The sequence below is a fragment of the Bradysia coprophila genome, unplaced genomic scaffold (assembly GCF_014529535.1).
Source record: "Bradysia coprophila strain Holo2 unplaced genomic scaffold, BU_Bcop_v1 contig_313, whole genome shotgun sequence".
NCBI classification, from domain to species: domain Eukaryota; kingdom Metazoa; phylum Arthropoda; class Insecta; order Diptera; family Sciaridae; genus Bradysia; species Bradysia coprophila.
The window spans coordinates 329,239-350,004 of record NW_023503572.1 but is presented as its reverse complement, the minus strand read 5'-3'; the positions used below and the strand labels follow the sequence as shown (position 1 = coordinate 350,004).

Genomic DNA, 20,766 nt, shown 5'->3' with positions numbered 1-20,766 from the left:
AAACGATTGTACAACCTTCTAGTTGATTACACAATGCAGCTAGACGATTATGCAAATTCCAGTTGGATGCACAATCGATTCTCATCGTCCATAGCACTTGCTTCCGACGATTGACCTGAAAATTGTTTGAAATTCATGACTAATTGTGTAATTTTGTCCCTTTTGTGTTGTCGGATGCATTGCACAATCATCGAATTCGATTGTGCATCAATCTAAAGCATAGCACAATCGTTAGATGGAGTTGAAAGACGAGTCAAATGCATTGCAAGATCATCGAAGTCGATTGTGCACTTCGACTACGTATTCATCCAACAGGAAAGTTGCACAATCGTCTATGTGTAATGTGCATTCAACAGGAAAGTTGCACAATCGTCTAGGTGTATTGTCCATTCAACACGAAGGTTGCACAATCGTCTATATGTATTGTGCATTCAACACGAAGGCTGCACAATCGTCTAGGTGTATTGTGCATTCAACAGGAAAGTTGCACAATCGTCCAGATGCATACGCCGCAACGGATTAGTGGATGGTATCAACGAATTTCGAAACACTTAAATCTTTCGGCTGGAGAACAGTAAAACATCGTCGATCGGTGAAAATATTGTCCGCAAAATTGTGGTTACACCCAAAAAAAAGTTCTACGTTTTTATCGCCCAAAAACACGATAAGACCAATGGTTTACTCATCCGTAAATTGTACATCCAAAACGTACTTTCTACGGGTTACTCGTAGAAATTGGGCGATTTTAATGTACATCCAAAATTTATAAACTTCCAAAATTTAATTTTTTTGGGTGTATGTTTGGTCCGGAACATCCATCGTAAGAACATTGAATTGAACTGTACTGTACGTGACAATGCGATGGAGAAAACGTTTTAAGGCTGAAAGAGGTCACCATAATATTCGTGGATGGTAGCGTGCCGTGCGAGAAGGATTTGAATGACGAAAAGTTTTTATCAAATCTAAACAATCGATGGCTAACGATTCCAACAAAGAGAATGACCAAATGATAACTAACGGTTACTTGGTTTTGGCCGATAGCTTGGATATGTAAATGCCACAAACCAACACTCCTACTCATTTACATAATCCAGAACACCTTTCACTCCTCCTGCAACTTGCATTTGCGAAAGAAACGCGAGAAGAAACGAATATTTCCTTTTGCACGGTTGATCTTCCTGTCTACTGCTGACATTTGCTTTCCTTCGATTATTCCTTTCTTTGTTTCCTCAGGTTGCCTCATAACATAGATTCCATCGTTAGTTACACCCGCAACTCCAATTTCAGAGTTTTTGTACATCAATTTTCCAGTAAACTGATCAAATTCAACTCTGTAGTTCAGGCTCGTAAGAGTTGAGACGGATAATACGCTTCCAATTAATTTCGGAACATACAAAACGTTATTTACGGTCACATTTCGTCATTTTCTCCAGTCAACCAGAGAGATGCTAAGATAACGGCTGGGACGCCGTTTCGACGTCGAGGAACGTATGACACAATTGAATTAGTTGGATTTTTTTTTTCAAATTTTATAAGATCCTGAGCGAAATTTTCCGAAGCGTAAGGTGGCAGTAACTCACGCCCTGACTTAAAATTGTCTCATACGTCAGAAAAATTAAAATAGACGCGAAAAAATGTGGAATTCTAGAGAATTTTTGTGTTAGTACACTTCAATCAAAATTGAAGCTCAACGAAAGTCGTGCCGCGGTAGGTTCATGGTGTCATGGATAGTAGAGATCACTACCTACGCAACGATACCCATATCTTCCAAGTCTATCATTGTAGTTTTTTTTTAAACACTCTCCAAAAGTTGGAATTTTTTCCCCCTAAAATAGCTACTGCACCACATACACGAAACAATTTCGAAATTTTTTAAAGGTCAACATATGCGTCCTCAACACCTCTGCCAACCACCATAATTTCAGATAAATGCGTTACAAGTTGTTGGTGATATACAACAAAAACTATTTTAATCACCCTCACTCAGTACAATTTTTCATGATTTCTGGAGGATTTCGAGGATTTTTTTTTGTTGCAAACGACTCAGGAGGGTCCCCTGATTCAATTACTGTATACCCTCCAAAAATCGCCGATGGCTTGTTTTTAAGTTGTTCGAAGTTTTGGCAAATTGACTCTTAAAAACGATACATCCATGACGGCTAAAATTCGATGAATCGCTGTACTTAACATTTTCAATTCACTCAACTCATATGGAGAATGTTGAGAGCTTACCCGCCTCTCCTTCTTTCTTATTTTATACCTGAAATTCCTAACAAATTTAAAATAAAATCAAATAAGGCTTGCCATAGATAATTAAGGCTTGCCATAGATAAAGCTCGCCAGAAAAGCAAGTCTCTCAACAGAGTTAAAAACTCTTCCCTTACCCAGTCTATCATCACGTTGCGTTGTGTGAACTTTGATAGCATGGCAATCGGACAGAGACCTTTATCGATGGCAAGCCTTATTTGATTTTATTTTAAATTTGTTAGGCATTTCAGGTATAAAATAAGAAAGAAGGAGACTCGGGTAAACCCTCAACATTCTTCATATGAGAATGTTGAGTGAATTGAAAATGTTTAGTATTCGTTGAAAATTCATCAATTTTATTGATGATTTTGTTGACAATTTTGAATTGAAGGAAGTACAATGAAAAGTCCTAGTTTGGTGGGCGCCCACGTTTTATGAAAGTTCTCATTCCCTGCCCACCACCCGCAAGTTTTGAAGCCCATAACGCTTATGCCCATGGGCATGAGGCATGGGCTGCGGGCAGCCCGCTTTTGCGGGCGCCCCACTCATCTCTAAAGGGGCTCTGATAAATAATACAAAATCCAGTCAAAGCTAGTAGTAACAATCAATCCGGATTTTTTTCGTCCGGATTTTTCTCTACGGATTTTTTTTGACCGGATTTTTTTTATCCGGTTTCGATCCCCGGTGCTAACATTGCTAGGAATTTTTCTCTAAGAAATGACATCCCTAAGTTCACCCAAGCTTCATAAATTGGGTAGTTTCGGTATTCGATGCCCGTAACGAAGCGTATCAGGAAAAATATGTTAATATGTGACGTCACAAGCAATTAACATTCCTGCATACACAAGTATGCAAAAATGCATACCTGTCAACGGTGACTTGACAATTTGTCAAGCAATCAAATCGATGGGAGAAAACGTTGGCATATCCCCACTAGTCAACCATAGATGTCGCTGTACTGGACATGCAACACATTCGAAATATGGCGGGCAAAGAACATGGTGTGAACGATGATGGCCATTTAATGGATCGCACAAAATGCACATCATCATCACTGTGGCTTGTCGGACCTGTCACTATGTGACCTCCCGATGAATTCATCGTAAATATCAGCAGAACAAAATTGAGATACATTACTTAGACATAGGCGACTGTGATAGAAAATTATTAAATGTTAGATATTAGGTGATAAGTACTTCAAGTACTCAATTGCCTTGGAGTAGTTCTCCGCGGTCGGTGGGAAGCTGACAACCAAATAATGAGCCGGTGATTTTGGGACCGTGTTTGGATGAGATATTGAAATTGGTGTTCCGTAGACATTGTCGCGTGCTCATGAATTCCTTTAAACTGACTCCACCACCCCGACCAATCTTTCGAGTCCCCGTTGAATTTTCGAAGTTCCACTGTTGGCAATTTGTACTTTGAACGCATAATGACAGTGTGACCGGAAAGTTCGTCTGCGGACTCATGTTGTGAACTACAATGATGCTACCTAGCCTCTTTATTGAAAAGGCTGTCAATTAACGAATTAAAATAACAAACGTCTTTATTCCAACAAAGAGAATGAACAGAAAAACCGAATGATAACTAACGGTTACTTGGTTTTGGCCGATAGCTTGGATATGTAAATGCCACAAATCAACATTCTGCGTCTGTACGCAAAAGTTTTATCAACAAAAAATTTACCCAAAATATTGATTTGGTTGAAAATGATAATATCTTATGTAACGGGATAGGTTTGACATATAAAAAAATTGTTTTACCTGGTCGTAGAGGCTTAGGCTGTAGACCATGTCAATCCTTTCCAACGTTCACATTTTCGACACAATTTTATCGACGTTTTAAGTGTTCTGTCGGTGATAGAAAGCGGTTTTTGTATGAAGGAATTACGTGTTTGGCAATTTAATTACTATAGCGAATTAAGCAGACCAAGTGACTATTTCAAGTGAACTTTCCTGCAAATATAAATATTTGATCAAAATATTAACGAAATCGGTAAGCTTCTTTAATAAAAACTGCATTCTATCACCGAGTGACGGTAATGTATTGTCGGTAAAAATGTGAACGATGGAAATAGATTGATACGGTCTATTGGCAACGATGACGAAAGACGAAAAAAAGCTATGAGCAGTTGTCGAAGTTGTCTTTTAGAAATAACCAACTTGTAATAAGACAAAATAACCAAGCGGAAATTTTAAATTCTAATGACGAAGTGGACTAGGTTCTGTCATTAGTTTCGCCAACTGAAGTGTACTATAAGTAAGGGGCCATTCACATATTACGTACGCGAAACCTTACAATTGTAATTTCACCAAACTTGCATCCTGAGATACTTTTTAGCTGTTCTAACATGCTCTACCCCACCCAAAATACCCCCTAAATGGGGGGATAGAGCATATAAAAACTTGCTTTTAGGACTTGCAAATAGTAGTTTCCCTATTTTTACGAAATTCATGTTGTAAGGTTTCGCGTACGTAATATCTGTATGACCCCAAAAAATAATAAATCGAGGAAAATGTACAACGTTCGATAACTTTAGTAAGCAGAAGTTTCAGATTTCATAAATTACATTGAATTCAAACCGATTATTATCCTTTTTTCGGTTTGGTTTTTTTCACCTGTTTCATATTTTCGCAATAAGAAAATACATGGTCTGACGACGAAACACACGAAACGAACGAAAAGTTACGAGTGTAAAAAAAATGGCTGATATTTTTCGCCAGATTTCAGATCAGCTATTGAGACGCCTGTACTTTTGGCGCTAACTTTCAAAATTACAAATATGACGTTTCACTGATTTCAATGTTTAGACCCGTACGAAGTACTGGGGTCTTATAGGTTTACGCATCCGTTTGTAACACGTCGAATTGGACTCCCTGAGTAAGGGGAAACCTATTGTGGTTGTCCATAGATGCCAAATCAGCGGAAAAAAAATGTCCGTCCGTCTGTCTGTCCGTCTGTCTGTCCGTCTGTCCGTCTGTCTGTCTGCACGATAACTTGAGTAAAACACAGGTAAGAGATGGACGATTTTGGGTCGACCCCTCTTGAGCTGGGGCCCAATAAGTGCTTCAGGGTTTTCCGAAGATATCTCCGGACATTTAAAAGCTACAAGTGTAACGTTTAAATGTCCGAAGATATCTTCGAAAAACCGTAAAGCACTTATTGGGCCCCAGCTCGGGAGGGGTCGATCCAAAATCACTCATCTTCGAACTTGGCCACTCACAAATTACGCACTTACCTAAGGGGGGAGGGATGGTCAGAAATCAGACATTTTTATATGAAAAACGCGTGCGAAACGGGGGGGGGGTCAAAAAATAACCGTCCACCGCGTGCGTAATTTGTGAATGGCCCCTTACCAAACGGGAAAAAAAAGAATTTTCAAAATCGGACTCAAGTTATCGTGCAGACAGACGGACATTTTTTTTTCGCTGATTTGGCATCTCTGGACAATCACAATAGGTTTCCCCTTACTTAGGGAGTCCAATTCGACGTGTTACAAACGTATGCGTAAACCTATAAGACTTCGTACGGGTCTAAAAATCTAGTAAATAAGATAATGCTCACAGAAAAGTCTTATAGATTTTAAGCTATTTTGAAACGAGATTTCGTTAGTTATGGTCTCGTCATATGGTCCTTTTTTGCGATAAGTTAATTTCGTTACGGATCATCCCTCTGGCAATAGGAGGATGTCGTTTGCCAAACTGATGACAGTTGCTACTGGTATCATCGGTATATTAGGTATTAGTAAACAAAAAATTGCAGCTGTCATTTGAAAAATAAATTTTTTGATTTGTGTTTCGTGTTGTTTTGTGAAGTTTTAATCTAAAATGATTTTAAAAATAAAAAGAATGATGTTCCAGGGTATCCACAGTTGAAAAAATAATAAATTTCAAATCAGCTGTTGGCATTTGTTTACTAATACATAATATACCAACTGCTGTATCGGTATCAGAAAACGCTCTCTGTCAGCAAGAGCAGCCTCCTATAGATCTTTTAAGTTGATAAAAAGACTAGATGGTCTGAAGGGATAAATTGACAGCTGACAGCTGCAATCGGTTCGCTTTTCATTGATTGTGTTCACTTTCGTTGAATAAAAGTTAAAAGTGAACGATAGTGACCAAAAGCGAACCGATCACAGCTGTCAACTGTCAATTCATCCCTCCAGGCCATCTAGTCTTTTTTTCAACTTAAAAGGTCTATAACATCTATAACATGAAGTTTGACATCTGTCACTTGCTCTTTCGCCATATTGTTATCAGTTTATGTAAAGTAGCGTCTTTGTGATAATCGTTTTGTCAGTTTTCGTAGAGCAGCGTCTTTGTGATAATCGTTTTTTTTACCACAAAATCCACCATGGGATCATCTTACTCTTACTTGGAAGCAGAAAAATTCACTTGGAACTACCACTGCATGTTGTTCGATGAAGATATACGTATCACCAATTTGAATCTAATCGATATGTATTTTCCTGATGAATCAGACATTTACATGGGTAAACTTGATGTAAACGTTGGCGGGCTACGCTACCAAGATTTTTTTATCACCGACACCAACAGAGCTCATTTTATAGAATTGTCAGGCAAGTCGTCAAACATACCGACTGCCTATTGTACAAAACGTGTGCAATTTAATACATTGCCGTACGAGGAATACAACATTTTTAAAACGACAAAAATGACGCCAATGATAAAAGAACGAATGACCCAAATTATGGGAATGTGCAACTATTCGTTATGTCTGAGGAATAGTGAACACGTGGCAAACTACATCTTCTCCGGAACGTGGGCTAGTTTTCAAATGGAAGAAGGCGGAGTTTTGTCACCTTTTTTTAAAGATAAGATGACTAAAGAACAGCAGAAGCATATCAACATTTTCCCGTCGTCTATATCACCAAAAACAGTATCAGGTAGTAACTGTCGAAGACTTTACTCAATGATTGACAAACAATATACGCCGACTGGGTTTCACTACTTTTCCAAAGCAAATGGTGGCAGCTATAACATTTTGGTCGTAGGTAAGACGCAACACGAAAATTTTTATTATATTTCCGCATCATAAAGAAAATGGCTTTGTTTTAGGACCAACGGGCGCTGGAAAATCTAGATTGATCAACGTTCTATTCAATAGTCAAATTTGTGACTCATTGGTGAGCCATCAAAGTGTGACGAGAGACGTTTGCTTTATTGAAGGTAATGCAGAAATCGTCGATTTACAAACGTTGAAAAAGGACGAAAAGAAAATCGTCGTCGCGGATACAGTGGGACTTTGTGACACCGAATGGAGCGACGATAAAATCTTTGAATTGTTGAAGGGACGAGTGAGTCGTTACTTTAATTCGATCAATGCTGTTTTTATTGTATTTCGAGCCGATCGGCTACTAAAGGAGCACGTTAAGAACATTACCATGGTGATGGACTGGTTGCAGTACGAGCGTTATCATCTCAATTTTATGTTCGTCGGAACGTTCGCCGAAAATTTGAATGATGAAGAGAAGGAAAAGTTGAAGGTGCAAGCGCGAAGTATTTTAAAGCTGAAAGACACGAAAATACCTGAAAGTAGTTATGAGTCGCTAGTTTACGTTGGATTTCCTCCAGAAGAACATTTAAACGAAGCCGGTAAAAATCAAGTAAAAGCAAGCTGGGAACTGTTACAACCTCTGATGCGTCTCAATGAAAATGGTCATCAATTGATCAACTACAAGGCTCATGTAAAAAAAGCAAACGCTTGGGGATCTTACATAAAATTGCCCAAACTTTCGTCCTCCTGTACAATTTTGTAAGACTGTATCTTGCTGTAAAAGAACTTATTGCGTCCATTTTGTATTCTTAGAGTGGAAAAGTTTTAAATATACGAAATGTAACACAAATCTGTGAAATTTACTTATAAATCCCAACCCCTTCCCGACAACAGAACTTGGATAGCTCAGCACCGAAATCACGTTATTTGGTAACACTTAAACGCTTCAAATATGTAATTCTGCTTTCACTGTGCATTGGACATTAAAAAGATGCGTAAAGCTCGGTTTAGATACTGATCAATTCTGAATCGGCTCCGTTTTAAGCGACGTATTATTCGCTTTAAAAGTTATTTATTGCAGAATGCATCTTAGAGTGATCCTTTTTCTCTCTGCAAAATGTATGTAACGGGCAAGACAGAACAAACATATCGTGGACGTATATTCAAAAACCGACAATTCCATTTTTCAAGAGTAGTAAAATTTAAAAAAAAGTATCGAGTAAGCCTTTGTGGAATGTGTCATCATCAAGAAAATCATTGACGAGCGTCAAAGCCTGTTAATTTTCGAAGTTCATTAAAAAAAATATGTTGCCAGATAAATCTAAACGAATAAAAAAGCTCACAACTCCTTATCAACGAAACGTAAAGTAAACGCAATTAAAAGACGAGCTGGCCTACAATATGTTGGATTTTCAGTTAAGGGCGATAAAATGAAACAGGATACTATTAGAATGCCGAGGAAATGGGACGCTCATGCACGTCACCGTTCTGTGCTAAGTCTGGACTTAGACACTGCGAAAAATTCCGCCATGAGGTGGATAATATTTACATCATTCTGGCAAGATATAAAATCTTGGGAAGCAAAGCAGATGTTTGTTCAGAATTTAGTCAAGGAAGTTAACGGCTCGGGAAGAAAATCGTACAGATTCTTTCTCAGTTTAAATGGTGACAACGTTCAGGTTTGCCGACAGTTTTTTCTCTCTACACTCGGCTTGAAACAGGACATGGTGTATGGATGGATTGAGAATACGCCTAGGTTGATGATTCAGTCTACACCTCCAAAGCCACGTAAGAACAGAAAGCGTAACGTTTATCAAGTGGCGAGAAAAATGCAATTGGAGTTATTCCTACCTAGATAAAATCGAAAGTCACTACTGTAGACTGCAGTCCAAAAAAGTGTACATTACAGCAACTTTCCGGTCGAAAGTTGATCTTTACAATGAGTATAAAAAATATTGTCTGGAAAATGGTTAGGGGCTATTCACATATGACGTCACGCTATAAGGGGGGAGGGGGTGTCTTGCAAAACGTGACGAGACAAGACAGGTGGAGGGGGGAGGGTCACACGAAGCGTGACGTCACGTTTAAAAGAATTAAGAATCGACTGATATTAATTTTATTTAGTCATTTCTCTGCAGAAATTACAACAGAAAATGTTTATAGATCCGTCAGCGACGGTCGTACACTAACTTAGGCATGTAGTCCGTTGAAAAATTTGGTATGATTGTAGTTTAAAGCGATTCACATTTTATATGCAACTTCAATTATTTATAAGGGGGGGGAGTACTCGAAACGTGACGTAATTCTTAGGGTGATAGCGTGAATATGACACAGCGTGACAAGGGGAGAGGGGGGTGTCGAAAATTCGATAAAATAGCGTGACGTCATATGTGAGCAGCCCCTTACGGTCAACCAGCGTCATATTTTCTCTTCTCTGAAGTCTTCGATAAAATGAATTTGGCATTGTTCAGACCTAGGAAAGATCAATGTGACACATGTGTCGGGTTCAAAGCGAAACAAGTGTCTGAAGCTAAATATGTCTTGCATGTGGAACGACAAAAGAGAGCAAAGGACGAGAAAAAATTTGACAACACAAGGTGATCTCTCATCGTCATCGTTCGTTTCGTGTATTATTGCTCATTTCGAAAAACATTGCTTATCCGACACATTCCCGATAACGCTCTACTCCGATGGCTGCGGTTATCAAAACCGAAACCAGTTTCTTTCGAACGCTCTGTCAAATTTTGCTGTGAAATACAATAAAATCGTGGAACAAAAGTTCTAACATGCTCTACCCCACCCAAAATACCCCCTAAATGGGGGGATAGAGCATATAAAAACTTGCTTTTAGGACTTGCAAATAGTAGTTTCCCTATTTTTACGAAATTCATGTTGTAAGGTTTCGCGTACGTAATATCTGTATGACCCCAAAAAATAATAAATCGAGGAAAATGTACAACGTTCGATAACTTTAGTAAGCAGAAGTTTCAGATTTCATAAATTACATTGAATTCAAACCGATTATTATCCTTTTTTCGGTTTGGTTTTTTTCACCTGTTTCATATTTTCGCAATAAGAAAATACATGGTCTGACGACGAAACACACGAAACGAACGAAAAGTTACGAGTGTAAAAAAAATGGCTGATATTTTTCGCCAGATTTCAGATCAGCTATTGAGACGCCTGTACTTTTGGCGCTAACTTTCAAAATTACAAATATGACGTTTCACTGATTTCAATGTTTAGACCCGTACGAAGTACTGGGGTCTTATAGGTTTACGCATCCGTTTGTAACACGTCGAATTGGACTCCCTGAGTAAGGGGAAACCTATTGTGGTTGTCCATAGATGCCAAATCAGCGGAAAAAAAATGTCCGTCCGTCTGTCTGTCCGTCTGTCTGTCCGTCTGTCCGTCTGTCTGTCTGCACGATAACTTGAGTAAAACACAGGTAAGAGATGGACGATTTTGGGTCGACCCCTCTTGAGCTGGGGCCCAATAAGTGCTTCAGGGTTTTCCGAAGATATCTCCGGACATTTAAAAGCTACAAGTGTAACGTTTAAATGTCCGAAGATATCTTCGAAAAACCGTAAAGCACTTATTGGGCCCCAGCTCGGGAGGGGTCGATCCAAAATCACTCATCTTCGAACTTGGCCACTCACAAATTACGCACTTACCTAAGGGGGGAGGGATGGTCAGAAATCAGACATTTTTATATGAAAAACGCGTGCGAAACGGGGGGGGGGTCAAAAATTAACCGTCCACCGCGTGCGTAATTTGTGAATGGCCCCTTACCAAACGGGAAAAAAAAGAATTTTCAAAATCGGACTCAAGTTATCGTGCAGACAGACGGACATTTTTTTTTCGCTGATTTGGCATCTCTGGACAATCACAATAGGTTTCCCCTTACTTAGGGAGTCCAATTCGACGTGTTACAAACGTATGCGTAAACCTATAAGACTTCGTACGGGTCTAAAAATCTAGTAAATAAGATAATGCTCACAGAAAAGTCTTATAGATTTTAAGCTATTTTGAAACGAGATTTCGTTAGTTATGGTCTCGTCATATGGTCCTTTTTTGCGATAAGTTAATTTCGTTACGGATCATCCCTCTGGCAATAGGAGGATGTCGTTTGCCAAACTGATGACAGTTGCTACTGGTATCATCGGTATATTAGGTATTAGTAAACAAAAAATTGCAGCTGTCATTTGAAAAATAAATTTTTTGATTTGTGTTTCGTGTTGTTTTGTGAAGTTTTAATCTAAAATGATTTTAAAAATAAAAAGAATGATGTTCCAGGGTATCCACAGTTGAAAAAATAATAAATTTCAAATCAGCTGTTGGCATTTGTTTACTAATACATAATATACCAACTGCTGTATCGGTATCAGAAAACGCTCTCTGTCAGCAAGAGCAGCCTCCTATAGATCTTTTAAGTTGATAAAAAGACTAGATGGTCTGAAGGGATAAATTGACAGCTGACAGCTGCAATCGGTTCGCTTTTCATTGATTGTGTTCACTTTCGTTGAATAAAAGTTAAAAGTGAACGATAGTGACCAAAAGCGAACCGATCACAGCTGTCAACTGTCAATTCATCCCTCCAGGCCATCTAGTCTTTTTTTCAACTTAAAAGGTCTATAACATCTATAACATGAAGTTTGACATCTGTCACTTGCTCTTTCGCCATATTGTTATCAGTTTATGTAAAGTAGCGTCTTTGTGATAATCGTTTTGTCAGTTTTCGTAGAGCAGCGTCTTTGTGATAATCGTTTTTTTTACCACAAAATCCACCATGGGATCATCTTACTCTTACTTGGAAGCAGAAAAATTCACTTGGAACTACCACTGCATGTTGTTCGATGAAGATATACGTATCACCAATTTGAATCTAATCGATATGTATTTTCCTGATGAATCAGACATTTACATGGGTAAACTTGATGTAAACGTTGGCGGGCTACGCTACCAAGATTTTTTTATCACCGACACCAACAGAGCTCATTTTATAGAATTGTCAGGCAAGTCGTCAAACATACCGACTGCCTATTGTACAAAACGTGTGCAATTTAATACATTGCCGTACGAGGAATACAACATTTTTAAAACGACAAAAATGACGCCAATGATAAAAGAACGAATGACCCAAATTATGGGAATGTGCAACTATTCGTTATGTCTGAGGAATAGTGAACACGTGGCAAACTACATCTTCTCCGGAACGTGGGCTAGTTTTCAAATGGAAGAAGGCGGAGTTTTGTCACCTTTTTTTAAAGATAAGATGACTAAAGAACAGCAGAAGCATATCAACATTTTCCCGTCGTCTATATCACCAAAAACAGTATCAGGTAGTAACTGTCGAAGACTTTACTCAATGATTGACAAACAATATACGCCGACTGGGTTTCACTACTTTTCCAAAGCAAATGGTGGCAGCTATAACATTTTGGTCGTAGGTAAGACGCAACACGAAAATTTTTATTATATTTCCGCATCATAAAGAAAATGGCTTTGTTTTAGGACCAACGGGCGCTGGAAAATCTAGATTGATCAACGTTCTATTCAATAGTCAAATTTGTGACTCATTGGTGAGCCATCAAAGTGTGACGAGAGACGTTTGCTTTATTGAAGGTAATGCAGAAATCGTCGATTTACAAACGTTGAAAAAGGACGAAAAGAAAATCGTCGTCGCGGATACAGTGGGACTTTGTGACACCGAATGGAGCGACGATAAAATCTTTGAATTGTTGAAGGGACGAGTGAGTCGTTACTTTAATTCGATCAATGCTGTTTTTATTGTATTTCGAGCCGATCGGCTACTAAAGGAGCACGTTAAGAACATTACCATGGTGATGGACTGGTTGCAGTACGAGCGTTATCATCTCAATTTTATGTTCGTCGGAACGTTCGCCGAAAATTTGAATGATGAAGAGAAGGAAAAGTTGAAGGTGCAAGCGCGAAGTATTTTAAAGCTGAAAGACACGAAAATACCTGAAAGTAGTTATGAGTCGCTAGTTTACGTTGGATTTCCTCCAGAAGAACATTTAAACGAAGCCGGTAAAAATCAAGTAAAAGCAAGCTGGGAACTGTTACAACCTCTGATGCGTCTCAATGAAAATGGTCATCAATTGATCAACTACAAGGCTCATGTAAAAAAAGCAAACGCTTGGGGATCTTACATAAAATTGCCCAAACTTTCGTCCTCCTGTACAATTTTGTAAGACTGTATCTTGCTGTAAAAGAACTTATTGCGTCCATTTTGTATTCTTAGAGTGGAAAAGTTTTAAATATACGAAATGTAACACAAATCTGTGAAATTTACTTATAAATCCCAACCCCTTCCCGACAACAGAACTTGGATAGCTCAGCACCGAAATCACGTTATTTGGTAACACTTAAACGCTTCAAATATGTAATTCTGCTTTCACTGTGCATTGGACATTAAAAAGATGCGTAAAGCTCGGTTTAGATACTGATCAATTCTGAATCGGCTCCGTTTTAAGCGACGTATTATTCGCTTTAAAAGTTATTTATTGCAGAATGCATCTTAGAGTGATCCTTTTTCTCTCTGCAAAATGTATGTAACGGGCAAGACAGAACAAACATATCGTGGACGTATATTCAAAAACCGACAATTCCATTTTTCAAGAGTAGTAAAATTTAAAAAAAAGTATCGAGTAAGCCTTTGTGGAATGTGTCATCATCAAGAAAATCATTGACGAGCGTCAAAGCCTGTTAATTTTCGAAGTTCATTAAAAAAAATATGTTGCCAGATAAATCTAAACGAATAAAAAAGCTCACAACTCCTTATCAACGAAACGTAAAGTAAACGCAATTAAAAGACGAGCTGGCCTACAATATGTTGGATTTTCAGTTAAGGGCGATAAAATGAAACAGGATACTATTAGAATGCCGAGGAAATGGGACGCTCATGCACGTCACCGTTCTGTGCTAAGTCTGGACTTAGACACTGCGAAAAATTCCGCCATGAGGTGGATAATATTTACATCATTCTGGCAAGATATAAAATCTTGGGAAGCAAAGCAGATGTTTGTTCAGAATTTAGTCAAGGAAGTTAACGGCTCGGGAAGAAAATCGTACAGATTCTTTCTCAGTTTAAATGGTGACAACGTTCAGGTTTGCCGACAGTTTTTTCTCTCTACACTCGGCTTGAAACAGGACATGGTGTATGGATGGATTGAGAATACGCCTAGGTTGATGATTCAGTCTACACCTCCAAAGCCACGTAAGAACAGAAAGCGTAACGTTTATCAAGTGGCGAGAAAAATGCAATTGGAGTTATTCCTACAGTACCTAGATAAAATCGAAAGTCACTACTGTAGACTGCAGTCCAAAAAAGTGTACATTACAGCAACTTTCCGGTCGAAAGTTGATCTTTACAATGAGTATAAAAAATATTGTCTGGAAAATGGTTAGGGGCTATTCACATATGACGTCACGCTATAAGGGGGGAGGGGGTGTCTTGCAAAACGTGACGAGACAAGACAGGTGGAGGGGGGAGGGTCACACGAAGCGTGACGTCACGTTTAAAAGAATTAAGAATCGACTGATATTAATTTTATTTAGTCATTTCTCTGCAGAAATTACAACAGAAAATGTTTATAGATCCGTCAGCGACGGTCGTACACTAACTTAGGCATGTAGTCCGTTGAAAAATTTGGTATGATTGTAGTTTAAAGCGATTCACATTTTATATGCAACTTCAATTATTTATAAGGGGGGGGAGTACTCGAAACGTGACGTAATTCTTAGGGTGATAGCGTGAATATGACACAGCGTGACAAGGGGAGAGGGGGGTGTCGAAAATTCGATAAAATAGCGTGACGTCATATGTGAGCAGCCCCTTACGGTCAACCAGCGTCATATTTTCTCTTCTCTGAAGTCTTCGATAAAATGAATTTGGCATTGTTCAGACCTAGGAAAGATCAATGTGACACATGTGTCGGGTTCAAAGCGAAACAAGTGTCTGAAGCTAAATATGTCTTGCATGTGGAACGACAAAAGAGAGCAAAGGACGAGAAAAAATTTGACAACACAAGGTGATCTCTCATCGTCATCGTTCGTTTCGTGTATTATTGCTCATTTCGAAAAACATTGCTTATCCGACACATTCCCGATAACGCTCTACTCCGATGGCTGCGGTTATCAAAACCGAAACCAGTTTCTTTCGAACGCTCTGTCAAATTTTGCTGTGAAATACAATAAAATCGTGGAACAAAAGTGGCTAGAAAAAGGTCAAACACAAATGGAATGCGATAGTGCACACGCTAAAATAGAAAAGAAATTAAAAAACTGTTCAATTAATGTGCCGACCGATTATGTGGCTGTGACTAGAAGTGCTAGAAAAACTGTGAGAATCGATGGTATTCGCAAAGACTGTCCGTTCGACGTCGAATATCTAAGTCATCATGGCCCTACGTTAGTGAAGGGCCGTGACGCAAGTCCGTTCACACTGAAAAATTTGACAAAAATTTTTTTGCGCAGGACTGAGGAACATATATACACGAACTTTTTGACTTTTCCCCCTTTGCTCCTACTACCCCCAAAGTATTTTATTCGTAATCTGGGCGTCCATACGAGTTCAACGAGCTATCACACGCCTCATAAGGTTAAAATTTGGCCGAGATATTAAATTTCAAAACTTGGAAACTTGCAGAAATTTGTATGAAGAAATTCATTTTCATACATTTTGAAATTGATGAATTTTACCAACCTTTGTTACTTTCTCACTTTGTTACAACGAAACTTTTTAATTTACCGGTGAATTTGGCTGAAATTTTCAGGGTATGTTAAGGACGTAATTCTAAAATTCTAAGCTTATAATTTCGGAGCTATGAGCGTTTTGAGCCATTGAGCTATATGACACATAACTCAGAAAATATAAAAGATAGAAAGTTCGTTTAAAACACAAAGTTATAGAGTTTTAGATTCTAGTCGATACGTGTTTCATGGTTTTCCTAAAAAGTCGTCTATTTGGGAGCTATGAGCGTTTTAAGTGCGAGCTATGTCAGCCATAACTCGGAAAATAAGGCAGATAGAAACCTCTTGTAAAAGACAAAGTTATAGAGTTTTAGATTCTAGTCGATACGTGTTTCATTGTTTCCCTAAAAAGTCGCTTATTTGGGAGCTATGAGCGTTTTAAGCGCGTCAAATTTTCGATTTTCGTCAAATTTTCGATATTCGTAAATTTTTCGATTTTAGTCAAATTTTCGATTTTTATCAAAGTTTTGATTTTCGTCAAATTTTCAAATTCCGTCAAAATTTTCGAATTTCGTCCAATTTTTTATTTTCGTCAAATTTTCGATTTTCGTCAAATGAAAGCTGGAAGATTCAGATCAAAGAGAAAGTTATACAGTTTTGTAAGAAGATCTTCGTTGCCGATTAGACATGGTGGAATTGGAATTCGACACGCCTCTGCTATCGCTTTACCATGCTTCTTGTCATCAATGTACAATGTTTCTTCCTTACTGGACCAGTTGTTACCTGAACCCTTCCGACAATTGGACCTTGTTATGGCTGAAGCAGAAGAACAGTGGTGTAAAAGGTTTGATTCTTTACCTGAGGACAATGTTCGAACTTACCAACATTCTTGGGAGATTTTTGAAATTGAGCAGAAGGTCCTAACAATACAGAATTCGTTACATACAAAAGAAGACAAAGCCCGATTCTTGGCCAATTCATGTGCTGAAACCGGTGCCTGGCTACAAGCTCTCCCATCCCCCCAGCTTGGGACACACTTGAGTAACGACGAATTTCGTGTCGCAACATCTCTTCGACTCGGTGCAGCAATCGTTCAACCTCACAAGTGTGTATGCGGCTCAAAAGTGGACAAATTCGGTCGACATGGTCTGTCATGTGCAAAAGCTGCAGGAACAAAACCAAAGCACGAATCCGTTAATGACATAATCCAGCGATCGCTGAAATCGGGAGAAGTACCTTGCGTTCGTGAACCACCAGGTTGTTCACGACCTGATGGAAAGAAACCAGATGGTCTTACATTGGTTCCTTGGGCCAAAGGAAAGTCCTTACTTTGGGATTACACATGTGCTGACACCTTTGCAAAATTCTATGTCGATAGAACGTCACGTGATCGTGGTTATGCAGCCAAACAAGCGGAAGACAAGAAATATGACCACTACAGGCATTTAATGGATCAATTTATTTTCGTCCCAATTGCATCCGAAACAACAGGCGTCATTGGTAAAACGGGCTTACAATTATTGAAACAAATCGGAAGCAAAATCAAACAAGTCACTCACGAACGTCGAGCAACAAGTTATTTAATTCAACGAATTGCTGTTGCCATTCAACGAGGAAACGTTGCCTCGATTCTAGGAACGCTTCCTCCATCAACGAATCTTGGTGAAATTTTTTATTTATAATTTTTAAATTGTTGAATTGATTTTGAAAACAATATATTTTCCGTTTTTTTCATGCGCATTGGGTGGCGATCGAAGGGTCTTTTTTTCTCTGGTTTTACTTTTCACCACTAACGGTGAAATGGATTTTCATATGTGCTTTTATGTGTTATAACCATTCGGCTATTGAGATATATAATCGAAGTGAACCAATTTTTGAAGCGTCTACTTGATCGTTCAAACAGTGGAATGATGTTAAAGGTAGAGTTATGTTCGCATTTCAAAAGTTCATTTTTCACAGCTGGTTGCAAAAAACGTTGTATGCAACACGTTGCGAAAGTGGTAGTTTTTGTCACACGATGTGGTTATCAAACTTCTTGTAGCAATGCTAAGCCCACTAAAGCGCAGTAGGAGTACAATACCGGCAGCTCCCAACAATGTCTTGGCCGGTAAGCCGTGTGACAGCTCTACACACACAACCATACACGATTTTTTATGAATCGATTCAACCAGCTGTGTATTTGTGTACACGTCTGTCAACCGATTTTTTTTCTGGCCTGGTTGAGGCTCGAACCACCGACACTGAATCACCTTGCCCAGCCGCGAAGCTAGTTGTATAAATTACCACCATGTGATAAATGCATTTTTAAGCGTATCCTCTAGTACTTGAGACTGCAGGTCGAGTGTGACAATACACATCGTGTGCCTAAAAACCTCGCTGAAAACCCATTTATTTGTGAGTTGGTAGAACGTTTTTCTAAATTTTCACTGGCTGAAATTTTGAGGGATTCTTATGAAAAACGACCTGCCGAAATCGGATGCATTTTGAAGTGGACTTTTTGATATGTACTTAGATAGTTATTCGTCCCTAGAGGCTAAAAATATTTTTTTTTAATTCTTCGTTTTTTGCATGGCTACTGGCTAGCGAGAGGTGATCGAAAACAGAAAACATGCACTTTTCATCTGGCAATTTCTCCGGCATACATGACAGCTACATGAGCTTGTGGAGTGTCATTGGAAAGGTAATTGAATGTACTTTCGAGAAAATAGTCGATTATGGGGGGGTAAAATGCACCACTGACGAGTTACGAGCAGTTGAAAGTATGGGTAAAAGTTTATTTATTTTGGCGAACTTCTGACGGTTCCTGTGCATTCGAAAAGCCACAAAAAAACTGTGTCCCCTGTACGTGTGGTTTTAGCTTTCTAATGACACCATACATGCATGGGTATACTGGTATTATGATTGCAATCTTGACGTACAAATACAGGACTCATCTATTCACTGGTGTGTGGTTTATGCATCAGCTCGGAAAGGAAGTTTGCGTTGTTTGGGATACATAAAAAATGATATGAACCTATGTCCAAACATTTATTTTGACGAGTTGGTGATTGTGGTCCTAAGCCGAAGGCGCATTTGGACAATTGGGCACAGGTGCGTAATATTTAATACTTACGAAGTAATTCATACTGCCGTTTTCGTATCAAAAACTTACCTAAAAAAGAGAAAAAAAAACGCTATTTAATGAAGGCGTATTTTTATGACGGATGTTTAGTTATAAAATAAAATTTATCGCAAATTTCTTATGATTATTTCAAATGTCTAGAACAACGCAGACAAATATATTCAAATTTCTTTATGAAGACTTAAATGCTTAAGTTGTTATTGCTTGGATAGGTACAAAGATACAAAGAAAATTATAACAAAGAACACCTGCTTTTTTAATTGTTAAATATGGTGATGCTATAAGTAAGTCACACGACCTTTAATAAATTGTAAAAATTCGAAAAAGAGTGAAATGTCTACATTTTTTTTAGCAGTAAATATGTGAAATAGTATTTATATTCAGGCAGACCACAAACGTCACATTCCACCTTAGCCACAAGTCACCCAAGAAAATGAAATTATTTTCGTTCAAACTGCACAATATGATTGTCTATTATCTGCGACCAAATTATAAAAAATCACAACTTACAAAAGAGCTGATATCGCCCAAAACCACTTACAGTGGAGGTGTGACGCAAGTCCTGTTATCCACTTACAAAAGAACTGATATCGGTGTAGGTGACGCTTACATATTCGACACGCAAAAAGGTATACGTCACAAATGGCAGCTGATGAGGAAAGTACGCGAAAAGCTTATCAACAAAAATCTTACCAGAAAAATTTTAAGAAGAAAATTATAATAAAAAAGTTTGCGTCACAAGGGGCAGATGATTCGGCTTTCTTCCGTTTGAATTCCATTTTTTAAAGGAATGTATTTCACAATTTTAAAAATTTTCCTTCCTCAACATCTGCCCCTTGTGACGCAAACTTTTTTGTTATAATTTTCTTCCTAAAATTTTTCTGGTAAGTTTTTTGTTGATAAGCCTTTCGCAGACTTTCCTCATCAGCTGCCATTTGTGACGTATACCTTTTTGCGTGTCGAATATGTAAGCGTCACCTAAACCGATATCAGTTCTTTTGTAAGTGGATAACAGGACTTGCGTCACACCTCCAGTGTAAGTGGTTTTGGGCGATGACTTTTTCAAAAACTTTGCTGATCCACGCATATCACGTTTTAACAGTATCAGACCAGGCACAAAAGCTGACGATCCAACAGTGAACCAGTTGCGAGCAATGATTTATTTGCCGAGCGGTAAGGTCATGTACAAAATCGACTGAGTACCATAGCTATTATGATAGCATAAAACATCAGTGAACAAAATTTTCGATTTGCCAAACTGGCACTTTAATGCTAAAAATAATTTATACTAAAAACCACAAATTTCTCCGAAAAATAATTTATACTAAAAACCACAGCAATTTCAATGCGAGCCTATCGATTGCACAATTAAAAAATCAAAATTTTTGGTAAGAGAATAAAAATCTTTCGATGAAATTTGTTTTTTTCTTTGCTGGTAGAAACCGAAAATGTAAATGCGATCTCTAGAAATGTGCCGACTTTTATATCTGCAGACGAAGTATTGTTCTAATGTTCCACTCGATCTCCTCTTTGTTTAATCCAGTTTTAACTACATAAAAGTTATTGTTGATTAGTTCTCTACACTTTTTCGATGTTTTGTACGTACAGTTCTCGGAACTTCTTTCAATACCAGTGATGTTTTGTCAGAACAATTTTTTTATTGCAAT

At 38.3% G+C, this 20,766-nt stretch overlaps 2 protein-coding genes across 2 annotated transcripts; both read left to right on the top strand.

The window, feature by feature from the left end:
• The first annotated feature begins 6,498 nt into the window (after positions 1-6,498).
• On the top strand, positions 6,499-8,105 carry LOC119079218. The gene is made up of 2 exons (XM_037187008.1): positions 6,499-7,261; positions 7,326-8,105. Exons 1-2 carry the CDS (start codon positions 6,601-6,603, stop codon positions 8,024-8,026), a joined length of 1,362 nt encoding a protein of 453 aa, XP_037042903.1. The 5' UTR covers positions 6,499-6,600; the 3' UTR covers positions 8,027-8,105.
• A 3,845-nt stretch (positions 8,106-11,950) lies between these two features.
• On the top strand, positions 11,951-13,557 carry LOC119079220. Its single transcript, XM_037187009.1, has 2 exons — positions 11,951-12,713; positions 12,778-13,557. Exons 1-2 carry the CDS (start codon positions 12,053-12,055, stop codon positions 13,476-13,478), a joined length of 1,362 nt encoding a protein of 453 aa, XP_037042904.1. The 5' UTR covers positions 11,951-12,052; the 3' UTR covers positions 13,479-13,557.
• The last annotated feature ends 7,209 nt before the right edge of the window (positions 13,558-20,766 follow it).